This window comes from Meles meles, chromosome 7 (genome assembly GCF_922984935.1).
Source record: "Meles meles chromosome 7, mMelMel3.1 paternal haplotype, whole genome shotgun sequence".
NCBI classification, from domain to species: Eukaryota; Metazoa; Chordata; class Mammalia; order Carnivora; family Mustelidae; genus Meles; species Meles meles.
Genome location: NC_060072.1, coordinates 47,424,638 through 47,439,384, shown reverse-complemented (window position 1 = coordinate 47,439,384; position 14,747 = coordinate 47,424,638). Strand labels below are relative to the sequence as shown.

Here is a 14,747-nt window from a genome sequence, read left to right as displayed (position 1 = left end):
CCTGGGCCTTGATAACTTGTGTAGTACCTGATTTTTCCAAGACTGGGGTTTCTCTTCTCCCATTCCCAATCTCCCAAAGAATTGGAGTGCTCCTGCAGGAAAGAAAGTACTTACCAGTGACAAGGACCTAAAGTAATTAAGGGGTAAGAGTAAAAGATGAACTTGTTTTCCTAAGGACATCTTAGACACAACTGATTCTGACATATGATCTAATTTAGCACCAGTAGCTAAGGGCATGCGTAGTTGGGTAGAACTAAGGAATGTGTTACCTTAGTTACTCAAAGATTAAGTCCATCAGACAGCAGAGTTTTCATGGCTGCTTTTAAAATACACTACTCTTGGGGCACCTGGGTGGCTCAGTGGGTTAAAGCCTCTGCTACAGCTCAGGTCATGATCTCAGGGTCCTGGGATCGAGCCCCACATCAGGCTCTCTGCTCAGCAGGGAGCCTGCTCCCCCCTCTCTCTGTGGCTGCCTCTCTGCCTACTTGTGATCTATCTCTCTCCCTCTGTCAAGTAAATAAATAAATAAAAAGCTTAAAAAACAAAACAAAAAAACCTTTAAAATACACTACTCTTATTTTAATAGCCAGAATGTTTCTCCTGCTATGTTTAACATTTATACAGATTAGGGGGGAAAAATTAGAATGCTGCCCTTTCATTTGTTTATCTTTTGAATCTTCAGACTGTTGATATAAAAGCAAAAACAGGGTGCCTGGCTGGCTTAGTCCATAAAGCGTGAGATTCTTGATCTCAGGATCATGGGTTTGAGTACCATGTTGGGTTTAGAAATTACTTAAAAAAGAAAAAAAAGCAAAAACGTTTGGTGTCAAAGTAATAAAAATTGGGGAGCTCAACTTAATACTCTTCATGACCAACTTTTTATATCTAAAAGCTGATGATTACCAGTTTGGCTACATAATTTTTCGGGTAATAGAACCCCAAATGCCACAGAGGAAGGAGAAGTTGTGGAAAGCTTGACTTTTCTCCTTTCCTAGGTAAGGAAGGTATACTATGTAAACACTTTTCAAACTCAGAGTACACTATAACTTTGTACATTATAGTATGTGCATACATACACACACACACATATACATACATACACACACACAACACTCACACTTCACTTCTGACACTTCTAGTCACCAAATGTGTGGGTTTTTTCTCCCCACACTAAGCAATTCTCCAGTTCTCTGTGGACAGCAGCAGGTGTCCTACAATTCAGTTTAATTCCGAAAATATCAACCTAGAGACAATATCAGATTCCACAGGTTAAAGGCTCAGTCTCAAAAAAATGCCCCCATATGCCAATTCCAAGTCCAGGTTGTTACCTATGCTTTGAACAACTCAGTATAAATTGGAGGTTCCCATAATCCCTTACTTGGGTTCAATTAATTTGCTAGAATGTCTCACAGAACTCAGGAAAACAGTTTACTTAAGATCATCAGTTTATTATAAAAGGATATACAACTCAGGAACAGCCAGATAGAGACACATAGAACAAGGTATGGGTGAAGGGTATGTATCACCCTCCCAGCACTTCCATATGTTTAGCAACCTGAAAGCCCTCTGAACCCCATCCTTTTGAGTTTTTGTAAGGCTTCATTGCAGTAGACAGGACTGATTAACTCACTGGTCATTGGTAATTGAGCCAAGCTCCAGTCCCTCCCTCTCCCTGGAGGTTGGGGGTGGGGTGGTGCTGAAAGTTCTATTCACAGTTCCCCTGGCAACCAGCCCCCATCCTAGGGGGGATTCCAAACGTCACCTCATAAACATAGTCTCAGGTGTGGTTTACAGGGGATCCTTAAGAATAACAAGGCATCTTTATCTTTCTTTCTTTCTTTCTTTTTTTTTTTTAAAGATTTTATTTATTTATTTGAGAGAGAGGCAGTGAGAGAGAGCATGAGAGGGGAGAAGGTCAGAGGGAGAAGCAAACTCCCCTTGGAGCTGGGAGCCCGACTTGGGAATCGGGACTCAGGACTTGATCCTGGGACTCAATCCAGGGACTCCGGGAGCCGAAGGCAGCTGCCTAACTAACTGAGCCACCCAGGCGCCCCATCTTTATCTTTCTTATCACTTAGGAGACGCCTAAGGCTTTGGGGAACTCTACCAGAAATGGGGATAGAAACCAAATACATGTTATTAAAAATCACAATATCTCAATAGTATAATTTTGAGTTATATAAGTTATACTTGTATCAATCAAACAAAAAGTGCTAGTGAAACAGTTACTTTGTGAAAAATCATTACGTTGACAGATAAGACCTGGATCTTTGTCCTTGGAAAATGTATAGTCTGTTTTGGGGAGTTAAAACAGACAGAAGCCAGTATCTACTAAGTAAGTGTTAAATAAATGCTAAGAAAATAAGTTCAGAATAGGAAGGGGAACACTATAGCCTGGGATTGAAAGAGTTTTACGAAAAAAATCAGTTAAATTTCTTTAGAAAATCAAAATCAAACATATTATTTTCATCTTTTAAAAGAAGTATATACAATGTTTAAGTTTATGAAACATTTGTGATCTTTCAGTGAAAGATATGGTATTTAACGTTACAAAAAGTTGGGGCACCTATCTGTTTCAAGCAACAAAGCATGAGATTCTTAATCTCAGGATTGTGAGTTCAAACCCCATACTGGGTGTGGAGCCTACTTACAAAAAAAAAATAAATAAATAAAGTTATGATAAGTTGCCTGTTACTCAATATAGATTCAAAAGTACAAATCAGTGAAGTGAAATGTAATTTTGTCCTTAAAAATTTAAAGCAGAAAGCTATTTGAAAAAAAGAAAAAAGAAAATGGAAGAGAAATACTGTTACTATATCTTAATGGCTAGTTGCAATTATTTAATTACTTTTTTTAAAAAGTCATATCTTAGGAACAAAAAGATTAGAATTTACTTTGTAGAATAACAGACATTGCATGTAAACTGATGAGGTTTGACTTTAAACAAATTTATAATAAAGTTATTGATACCTGGAAAACAGATGGAATGAAGGAAAAATAAGATGAAAGAATCTAACCTATTTTAATTTTATTGAATGAACTCATAAAATTCTATTTTTCTAACTACTCATACTAACAAATCATGATGCTTTTTAAGCCTTCACTCAATTTATAGCATGAAGTCAGTAATCTATGGTTTTCCAATTTATTTTAAATTATTTTGGATTTCTAGCACAACTTCTAACACCAGCACCTATGAACAAGAAAGAAAGGATATAGTATATTTTCTGTGTGCTATAGTGAAGGTATGTCATATCCACTCTATTTTTTATAAGCTACTATAATAACGACTCTTGAAGGCCTCCTGGGTGGCTCAGTTGGTTAAGCATCTGACTCTTGATTTTCAGCTCAGGTCACAATCTCACAGTCTTGAGATCAAGCCCCACATCAGGTTCCATGTGGGGTATGAAGCAGAAAAGAAATAAAGAGTTTTGAAGAAAAGACAGTAAGTTCCTTGACAGCAAAAGCCCAAGGGTATGTGTGTGTTTGTAGGTATGTGTCAATGAGAGCTGTTCCTTTCGATAGGCACTGGGCTAACTTCCTCACCTCTTCAGGTGTTTGCTCGGGTCTAATCTCACTGAGACTCCCCATTACCTTATTTACTAATGAAAACTAGCCTCTTCCTCATATTTATAACGTCCCTTTCTCTGGTCTACTTGTTCTTGTATAGCATAAATCATTTCCTAATACAGTATATATATTATGTTTATTATTTATTATCTATCTTTTCTGCTAGAATGTAATCTCCACATAGTCAGGAATCTTCACCTGTTTTAATTAGTGGTATGTGGCAAGAGCCTATAATAAAGCCTGAGACATAGCAATTACTCAATAAAGATCTGTTGAATTAAAATGGAATGAAAGGAATGAGACCAGAAGCAACAAAAAAATCAGTTTCTATGAAGATATAACTATACATAGCCATATGCTACTTTTTGTAAAGACAAGTTAACTGTGTTTCTTGGATGGGCCTGTTGATTTTATATCTATAGGTATGTCTCTATCTATCTACCTACTTACCTACCTATCTATACAGAGAGAGTCTCTAAGGGATATAGCTAACATAGGTGACACCAAAATCACGTGTCTATCAAATGAACCTGTGCAACCTCATTTCCTGCAGAACACTTGTTCAAATGTTACCTCCTTAGGGAACTCTGCACTGACCACCTTATCTAAAAGAGCACCCTACCCCGTTGTCACTCTCTAGCCCTTATCTTGCTTCATTTCCTCCATAATTCTTATCATTGCATAATATTATGACAAATATTTGTTTATTGTCTATCTCCTCCAGGAAAACGGGGAACTTATCTGCCTTCCTTACTGCTTTATTTCCCTGTGTTTGGATCAGTGCCTGGCACATAGTAAATATTTGTCAGTATGAATGCACTGGGAATTTGCATGCCCTCATGTTTTTCTTCACGAGAATGATCCAATTGTTTGTCCCCAGATCTGAAGTTGCTAAGCAATCATTTGTATTGTATTATTCTCTCACTAATAAACAAACAAACAAAGAATGATTCTTCATGCTTCATACCATAATGAGTGAGATGGTTAAAAATGTTTGAACAGGTATATGCTAGATATTATTCCATCAAGTATCAGTGAAATTCACTACTGACCTGGAAGATTAAATCTTAAATCATATTAAAGATTTTATTTATTTCTTGGCACGCCTGGGTGGCTCAGTTGGTAAAGCGGCTGCCTTCAGCTCAGGTCATGATCCCAGCGTCCTGGGATGGAGTCCCACACTGGGCTCCTTGCTCAGCAGGGAGCCTGCTTCTCTCTCTGTCTCTGCCTGCCACTCTGTCTGCCTATGCTCTCTCTCTCTCTCTCTCTCTCTCTGACAAATAAATAAATAAAATCTTTTAAAAAAAAACATTTTATTTCTTTATTTGAAAGAGAGAGAGGGAGAGAGAAAGAGCAGGAGCAGGAGGAGAGACAGAAGCAGACTCCCCACTGAGCAGGAAGCCCGATGCAGGGCTCAATCCCAGGACCCCAGGATCATGACCTGAACTGAAGGCAGATGCCTAACTGACTGAGTCACCCAGGTGCCCCTAATCTTAAATCATATTAAATAAAAGTTTTAGATTTACTCCTTGCTCCTTTCTGGGTGAAAGTATTAATTTTATTGAATTTGAAGTGAACACACTGATCTAAAATTCTGTGAAATTTCATTTTACTTAAAAACTTAAACAAGGGGGTGCCTGGGTGGCTCAGCTGTTAAGAGCTGCCTTCAGTTGAGGTCATGATCCTGAGGTCCTGGGATTGAGCCCCACATCAGGCTCCCTGCTCAAGTGGGAAGCCTGCCTTTCCCTCTCCCACTCCCCATGCTTGTGCTCCCTCTCTCGCTGTGTTTCTGTCAAATAAATAAATAAAGTCTTAAAAAAAAAAACTTAAACAAGGCCAGTGCAAAAAAAGAGGTAGTTTAGTCCCCTCTGCTCTTTAATCCTACTTTTTGGTTTAAAATCTGGGCTGGGTGACAATAGCAGGATTGAATGACATAGCTGCCTGTCTCTGTAATGGATGGCAAATGTAAAAAGGAACAGGACTTTAAAAATTACATTCTGTATAGGGTGTTGCTTATTTTGTTGTCTGGACCCCAAAGTCTTCAGCAAAACTGTCAGTTGTGGATACACTTCTAAAATACTGGTAAGGATGTTTTAAATTTCAAAAATTTATAAAGTTCACAAAAGAGATTGATGAAAAATTAGAGAAATCACACTTTTTATAAAACTTAAGCATAAATTTTAAAAAAGATTTTATTTATTTATTTGAGAGACAGACAGAACAGGAGCAGGGCTAGAGGGAGGGGATGAGGGAGACACAGACTCCCTACTGAGCAGGGAGCCCAAGGAGGCAGGGCTCCATCAGAGGATCATGACCTAAGCTGAAGGCAGATGCCCGTGGACTGAGCCACCCAGGTGCCCCAAGCATAAATGTTTTTAAGTATTTGTTTTCAAATACTTAAAATGCTTTAAACTCTTGGGACAATAAATAAGAAGTGTCCTTATTATTTTCAATAACTATCCCCAACAACACCAGGTAGAACTTCTTTTCAAAGGGGTGACTCCTTTCATGATACCATACATATATATCTATGATTTTCAGCCACTTTATTAAAACCTAACAATCTAAGATTAAAGAATCAGTCTTGCTAACGTAAAAGCTTCAACCTTTAGCTCAATTCGAACCTCTTCTCCCCTTCTTCCACCAACCCATCAACCCCAATACAGGTAAAGCTCTAGTGACTTGGAGGGAGTAGGGAATTATCTGGCTCTCAGATGCCTGTTTTGCCTCTCTCCTCTAGATTTGGTGCCCTTGTTTATGGCAAAGAGAAGGACAAAGAAAAGGCAAAATACCTCCTTACTTGAAAGAGAAAAGGGCAAATATTTTCTTCCTTGACTGAGTAAGAATGCAATCTTCATTGACTGGTTATTGATAATTTCTATGTGACAGCGTACAAAAGCTGTGTTCCAGCTTACTGGATGGCTTTCATTCTCCTTGTTACAATGTTCCCTCTTGCCGTGGTTGGCCCTCATACTGACAAAATGGCCAAAGCCTTTCCTGGGATTTGTACCACCCATAGAAAACTTCCTATTTTCTTGCCACACTAAATGATGTGGGTTACTTCCCTGCTATCCTGGTGGCCTCTCAGTCTATCACTGTTCAAATCCTCTTTCTCCTCCTGCATTCTAGGAGATGAGCAAGTCCTGAGGCTAAGCAAATGTCCAACAGAGAAAAGATATGTGTCTCCCCATTTTAGAAACCCAATCTTTAGAAGTGATTCTCTTCAAGCACTCTTCACCCCAACTATATATTAGAAACAGCTTGTCCATAAACATTGCTTTCTCCAACAGCCTCCTTTCTCTGTCTCTCTCTCTCTTTTTGTTTTTTGACTAAGACTAGGTAGGAGTGGTAGTGGTGGTGGTGGTGATAGGGCTGGTTGTGACACTCAGTTCATACTGTGGGGTTTTTAAAAGTTATTTTAACCTACAATGTGGAACACTGTTGTAATATATCTATATAAATACTCAGTTATATATTCTATGATGCAGCTATATAAATATTCAGCTATGTATACTATATAACGATAGTATTGTTGCGATTATCAAATGTCCGTCAGTCCTTGCTTAATATATTGGTAAACCTTAAACTTAAGTGGTAAGAGAAATAGTTCTTATTTGGTCCTCCTCAAAACAACTGTGATACACAGTTCACATCCCATGCCAATTCCTTATAACAAAACTGATGGTGGAGAATCCTCAGTCTCAGTCTACAGGAATCCAAAATTCAAGCTGTTCAAGTATTTTTTTAAATGTAGTTAGATAGTTCATGGTTTTGTGAGGTATTAAGTCTTAAAATCAACTTAGGCACTTTCAGACACATGTATTAACATATTAGAAATTCTAGCAAATGTTGCAATAATGAAACTTCTTTTACTTGGTTTAACTCAGCATTCCCTGTGCTTAATTTACAGTGGAATCCTTTTTTTTTTTTTTTTTTTTTCCCACAGAGTACTTCCCAATATCTCATGAAACTAATCTGAGGAACCCAGTTTGGATCCTTCTTCCCTCTCTTCTTTTTCCTTTTTGTAATTTTTGTGTCCACAAGGAACTACACAGATCTATAAAGTTCTTCAACTTAAAGAAGTATAATAAGTATGTCTGTTGTTGGTTCATTCAAAATAGAGGCTTTTTCCTTCCTCTGCTACTATAGTAAGAGTTCAAAAAAAAAAGAAAGAAAAAGAGAATAAAGATTCCTTGGCTTTTAGCAGGAAAAGCTAGCTTTTGCGTTGAGGCTGCCAGAAAAGGTCTCTCCTATTCAGAAGTCTTATGCGTTAAGATTTCTTTTGATGCTACGCTACCAAATTATCTCCTCAGTAGTAGCGGCTACACTTGTAAGTGAATAATTGGCTGTTTCTCTGGGTTCTGCCATTTAACTGTTCTATGCCCACTTATGTGGGATATGCTTAGGAAGAATGATTTCCGGACTGTAGGCTGTTTCACTAACAGGAAAAGAGAAGGTATGGAGATAATATTTTTCTAAGATCACCAACATCACCAAAGGTTTAGCAGATAGCACAACTTTTAAAATCTAGAAGCTAATAGGAACTAAATTTATTTACATTGATGAAATACAAGTGTTTTATGAAATATGGTGTACGTTTCTAGTCTAGGCAGTCTTTTATTTATTTATTTTTTAAAGATTTTTATTTTTAAGTAATCTCTCCACCCAATGAGAGCAAACATACAACCTGGAGATCGAGAGTCACATGTTTCACCAACTGAGCCAGCCAAACATCACCTCCTCCAGCAGTCTTTTAAAAACACCTTAATTGACTGATTATAAGTTCTAGCTGCTTCATATAGAACTATAAGAAGTAACTTCATACAAAGTTACTTGAAAATTTTTGTAAATACTTAATAACTACCTTCTTGTAAACAATGTCTTTAAAAAGTCATGGGCCTTTTAAAATTCTGTTAGTAATTGTAGAAGAGATGCCATCACAGAAACTGAAAGATTAGCTAATATGTTTATTTTAAAAACCCCACTATTTAAAAAAATATTCTTACAGTAGCAGAGTATAACATAATCACTACTCGATGCTATGAAATGTAATAATTTAAGAATGTTTCATTTTCCTACTTTACCTATTTTTATTTCTCAACAGAAAACATATTAACAGCCAGCTAGCACATTTATGTCTGTTGTCTTTTTTAAATTTTTTATTATCTTTTTAAAGATTTTATTTATTTGGCAGAGATAGAGAGAGAGAGAGAGATCACAAGTAGGCAGAGGGAGAGGGAGAGGGAGAAGCAGGTTCCATGCTGGGCAGAGAGGTGGATGCAGGGCTTGATTCCAGGACCCTGAAATCATGACCTAAGTCAAAGGCAAAGGCTTAACTCACTGAGCCACCCAGACGCCCCTGCTGTCCTTTATTAAAATGGCTCTTTATATTATCTATCATTTTCTTGCATTTTTCCCTTTCAGATGCTGCCTTAATAATTAGCTTCTCTATTTAAAATTCTTAAATTACATGTAGTATTTCACATAAAAATATAATTACAGCAACTTCTATTTTGTAACTGTTTGCCTCTTTCTACATTATACTAAGATTTACAAAGATCATCTCATAAAAAATTTTAATAACCCTGAAAGGTATGGTAATAGTTTCACTTAGAATTTTCGGGTAACAAAACTGAGGCTTGGAGAGGTTAAACATCTTGCCCAAGGGACCTCAGCTTGCATGTATTTTAGTTGGATAAAATTCCAGCTCTAAACTATTCTAAAACTCCAAGCTCTTACACTTTGCTTCTCAAATCTCTGGTGATTCAGCAATATATTCTTGAATATTTATGTTTTCTTATCAAAAACCTTTAGTTTTGAAATCTCATTTCAAAAATAACTTAAAAATATAATTAGACTTTGGATCACAGGGAAGACCATTACATAAATACATACTTTCACCTAATTTGAATGCCAGGTTTCTATGTTTATAACTGAATTAGAGCCAGGCTATAAAACTTAAATTGCCCTGGGATATAATAAAGAATAAAAACAAACAAATGAATGAAGCATACTTGCCAGGTAAAGGTCAAATATTGCGACTGCTTGGTTCTGGAACAAAGATTTTAAAAAAATTGTAACAGAGAAAACTGGCGGGAAACTTGAATCATCACTTAGTAATATAGGTATTCCAAATTAAAACAAATGTGTGCTGTATTACTTTGTAATGACTTAACAATGATGATTTAAGCTCAGTAAAATAATACTGTTTCTTTTCTTTGTTACACTAAAATTAATGTTATTAATTTCAAATATTTTAGTTTAATTTCTATTATCTCTGGCTTAAAAGTTAAAAAAGAGCCATCAGCACAGATATACACCAGGTTTTCTATGTTCACATAGCACATATTAGGGTAACTTTGTAATAAAAATAATTTATCATATTGGGACTACACAAAAATTCTTATAAGTGTTCCTATATTATTCAAGATTGAGCAACAGTACTATACAATCTGTATGGCTGGTATGACTCACAATTGTTAGTTGAACCAGAATTTTAATTATCTATGTAGGTTCTCCATATTTATTCGTTTGATTCAGCCAAGATGTCTTGGACTTTTTCTCATAATAAATGCTCTGAACCCACAGTGAGGTTTTTTTAAAGTCCAACTTTAATTTTTGATGGTTTTACCTATCTATCTATATCTTTCCATCTCTCTCTCTCTTTCTCTCTCTCTCTCTGGCAGGTTCAGCATGGAGCCCAATGGAGGTCTTGATCTCAAAATATCAGGAGTTGGAGCTTCAGTCAAGAGCTGGAGGCTCAGCTGACTAAGCCACCCAGATGCCCACCCACCAGTGAATTTCAGTGGTCCTTAAGACTTTTTCACCAGGGAGCACTTAGAGAATCTTATGAAATCTATGGGCTCTTTCTCCACCAAAAAAAGAAAAGAAAAAGAAAAAAAATACACACACACATTACATATATGTATATATTATATATACACACATAATATGTGGATATATATATAAAATACACAATATTATAAACTACATTTTTTTAAAAAGGCAGAACAGGCTGTGAAGGTGGAAATAACCTGTATAATCAAAGGTAGCCTTTCTTAGAACCTCCATTCTTCATCTGTACAGTGTGAATACCACCTATCCCATGTTATGCAGCTTAGGGAAATAATGTAATTACGACGCTTGGAGTTCAGTAGATGCCAAATTAAGTGGTAGCTTTACTGAACAGGACAATACTGACCTCCTATTTTATCTCTAACTACTGTTTGAGGTATTTTTGTGGGGATTGGCTTGTTGCAGCCATTTTCTAGTTTCTAAGGAACTTATATTCTACCCACTGGTTATCTTATTTATTTGGTTTTTCCTTTTAGGCTATTTTACAGATAGTGATTCACAAAAGCACCGGAGGGTAATAACATCTTTAATGTTTGGGTCAAAATACTAAGCAACTTAGGTGATGAATAATAAACAGTAATTCAATATAAGGATAAGGATATTTGAAGGCCAAAATATGGCTCACAAATTTAAATTGGGTACGATCTGCTACATACATATGGCATACAAGAAAATGGAGGAAATTGTACTATTATACCTATATCACATAGTTTGAAAATTACATGAAAGTAAAACACAGTGTGTGGCATGTAACTGAGAATCAATCACATTCGAATAACAAATAATAAATGGATACCAAGTCAGAACAGAACAATATATTCTGATGAGAAATCATTTATTCTGGTTTCCTCAAAACTGGTCATATTAAAAGCATCCTTTTATATTTATATCTAGAACAATTCTACAAGGATACAAAAATTTATGGAGTTCAGAAAGTGTCATGAAAATAATGCAAAACTTTGAAAACAAAATTATGGGAGAAATTCTTATATAATAAACCCTAAGGGACTATCCAAATTCTTTTATTTTCATTGTCATTTTGGTATTTTTAAGCATCAAATATTTCATGAATGTAAAGGTAACCAGTTGGAGATAAATTTTTTTGTGTTTGAGATAGTCACTGTGGACATCATTATAAGGATTCACAAAATGCTTAATTTTGATCCTTAAGTAGTAGAAAATGTTTTTGAAACTAAACAGTAACCTCAGATTGTACAGAGTATCTTAAAAAGACTATGTACAATGGAACATATCCCCCTCCCCAAATTATGGCATTATTAGAGATGCTGGTTATTTATCAACACAATGACTCATTTTAAAGATTTTATTTATTTATTTGTGAGAGAGAGAGAGCACACCTGCATGTGTGCACTTATGGGGAAGGGGTCAGAGGAGATGGGAGAGGGATAAAGAGACTCCACACTGAGTGCAGAGCCCCATGTGGGGCTGAGACCCTGAGACCCTGAGACCATGACTTGAGTGGAAACCAAGAGTCAGATGCTTAACCAAGAGTCAGAGACTTAACTGAGCCACCCAGGCACCCCTCACAATGACTCATTTTAGAACTGTGAGTGCCTCAAGTACAGTATGTTCTAATTTCTTAAGAAGATTTTATTTATTTGTCAGAGAGAGAGAGAGAGAGAGAGTGAGAGTGAGCATAGGCAGGGGGAACAGCAGAGGCAGAAGGAGAAGTAGGCTCCCCACTGAGCAGGGAGCCTGATGAGGGACTTGATCCCAAGACCCTGGGACCATGACCTGAGCCAAAGACAGACATTTAACCAACTGAGCCACCCAGGTGTCCCTCTAATTTTTTTTATTAAAATATTTTATTTGAGAGAGAGAGGGAGAAAACAGGAGTGAGGGGGAGGGGCAGAGAGAGCAGCAGACTCCTCCCTGAGGAGCCTGACATGTGGCTTGATCGCTGGACTCTGAGATCAGGACCTGAACCAAAGGCAGGTGCTTAACTGACTGACCCACCCAGGCGCCCCTGTTCTAGTCCCCCCCCCCCCTCGCCTTTTTTTTGGTAGATTTTTAGCTCTTATACTCTTACTTTATGCAATTTTAAAAAATATGCACAGAAGCTGAGTTAATGATCCTGCAGCAGTTTTCATTAGTTCTACTGAATTTATCAGACTGGGAAGGTGAGCTAAAGGCTTATTCCCTTCATATTTTGAAAGGTTTCAGAGTCGAACACTAGCATATTTAACTTGTTGCTGAGTTTTCCTAAACCTTGGCAACTTAAGGCATGCTGGTATATGTATTAATTAGTGAAATATTTGTTCCTCTTACTGAACAGACTTGTGACAACCATTTTGTTTAAATGAAATTGGTATGGGGGACCTGGGAGGCCCAGTCCGTTGAGCAACTGACTCTTGGGTTTTGGCTCAGGTCGTGATCTCAGGGCCATATGAGGCCTGGCATTGGGGTCTGCTCTCAGCAGGTAGTTTGCTTGAGATTCTCTCTCCCTCTCCTCTTCCCTCTCCTACTCATTCTCTAAAATAAATCAGTCTTTAAATATAACTGGTATCATGGGTACTCACTGAAAATTTCCAATGCAGTTTTTGAGAAATAAATTAACTCCTCACATGTAATGAGGTAACTGAGTTCCTTTATGAAACAATGTTTCTCAATTATTAACCAAGTTACTTTTGATTTAAAAAACTGTTTCTGATGTAGACTGAAATTGTGTGATTTTTTTTGTGCCAGACTTTTGACTGTTTTCAAGCACTCTAATGTGTGATGGATGGTTAGAAACAATAACGTATTAAGGTTTCTACTTAACCCTTTCAGGACTGATTATTATTATGATAGATATTTTAAAGTAATCTCTACAGCCAACATGGGGCTTGAACTTACAACCCAGAGATCAAGTGTCACATGCTCCACTGACTGAGCTGGCCAGGTGCTCCTGAACCACACCTCTCTAAAAAAATTTTCTCCATGTTATGATTTTGTCAGCGTTCAGTACTGTGGTGGTCCAAATGCAGGTTTATATACTCTTTTGTTTACTTCTCGTACTTTGCAGTTTGCTCTACACATTTAGTCCTGAAGGGGTTTCTTTTACAAACTCTGTGGGGTATAACATTTATTAGCAAGATAGAAAACTGACCAAGTTTATACCATAGTTTCATAGAAAAAAATAACCCTGCTAAAGTCTATATTTCATCCATGAACAATTTGCAGTGTGGGCATTTTTAAGGAATAAAAATAAAATCCAAAAACAAAAAGGCAATGTAAAAATTTTAGGTTAAATAAACATAAAATAGTTCCTGAGAGCAAGATTACTGAATAGGATGGAATAAGTTGAAGTTGGAGGGAGGGGGATGGTTTAGATTGCTTCTTCCAGGACCAACGTTTTCCTGGGATCTATATATTTCATAATCTTCACTTTCTTTTATACTGAATGTATTTTCACGTCAAGTTCCTCAGTTATAAAATAGACTAACATTCAGCATTGAATGGCTATCACTAAATCCATCACTATTTACAAAGCACAGATAATTCTTTCATCAATTGTGTAAATATATATTAATTTCATTCTTACTATCATTTCAGTACTTAATCCCTGTTCTCTTTTAAACCAGATTTCAGTGAATTTTTTTATTGCCAGAAAAAATGTATTGGCTGATTACATGTATTTTAAATTGATTTACTATTAATATTCATTGAATCTTGAAATTTTTGGGGTGTTTATTTTACTTTTTTAGGTGAAAGATACTTTATAATTCATACATAGTAACTGGCATTATTAAAAAAAAACAGCTTAACCATGCACTTGAACATTTAATAGCTGATATAATTGAGTAAGCAAACTAAAAAGTATTTTGTAGATTCTTTTGCATGATGTGGAGAAAAACTTTTATTCTATAAGTGATTTGAATGGGGAAAAATTACATCTTTTTTAAGAGATTTTATTTATTTGACAGAGAGGGAAAGAAAGAGGGAGAGCACAAGCAGGGGGAGCAGCAGGCAGAGAGAGAGAAGCCAGCTCCCTGCTGAATAGGGAGCCCGACTTGAGGTTTGATCCCAGGGAGGCAGATGCTTAACTGACTGAGCCACCCATGCACCCCTACATCACGTTCATTTAGAGATGATACATAGCTATGTATATATTTTTTGGATTCACAGATAATTTACCTTTGCAAGATGACAGTGGTGACAAGTGATAAAAGTGAGTATGATAAAAGATATACTACAAATGATTTTTTTTTTTAAGATTTATTCGAGAGAGAGAGCGCACGAGTGTGCACCTGCTTGTACACACAATGGGGAGGGGCAGAGAGGGGAACTAAGCAGACTCTGTGTTGAGCACAGAGCAGAAC

At 36.7% G+C, this 14,747-nt stretch overlaps 1 protein-coding gene across 11 annotated transcripts in view; it reads right to left on the bottom strand.

Moving 5' to 3' along the window:
- The window catches only part of LOC123945893, a 186,360-nt gene that overhangs the window by 166,418 nt on the left and 5,195 nt on the right, over nt 1-14,747 (bottom strand). Inside the window, exon 2 of one of the 11 annotated variants that reach the window (XM_046010879.1) lies at nt 28-92. The exons of the other annotated variants lie outside the window; for them this stretch is intronic. Within the exon in view, the coding sequence (XP_045866835.1) occupies nt 28-92 (65 nt within the window). The remainder of the gene's footprint in view (nt 1-27; nt 93-14,747) is intronic. 11 annotated transcript variants of the gene reach the window in all.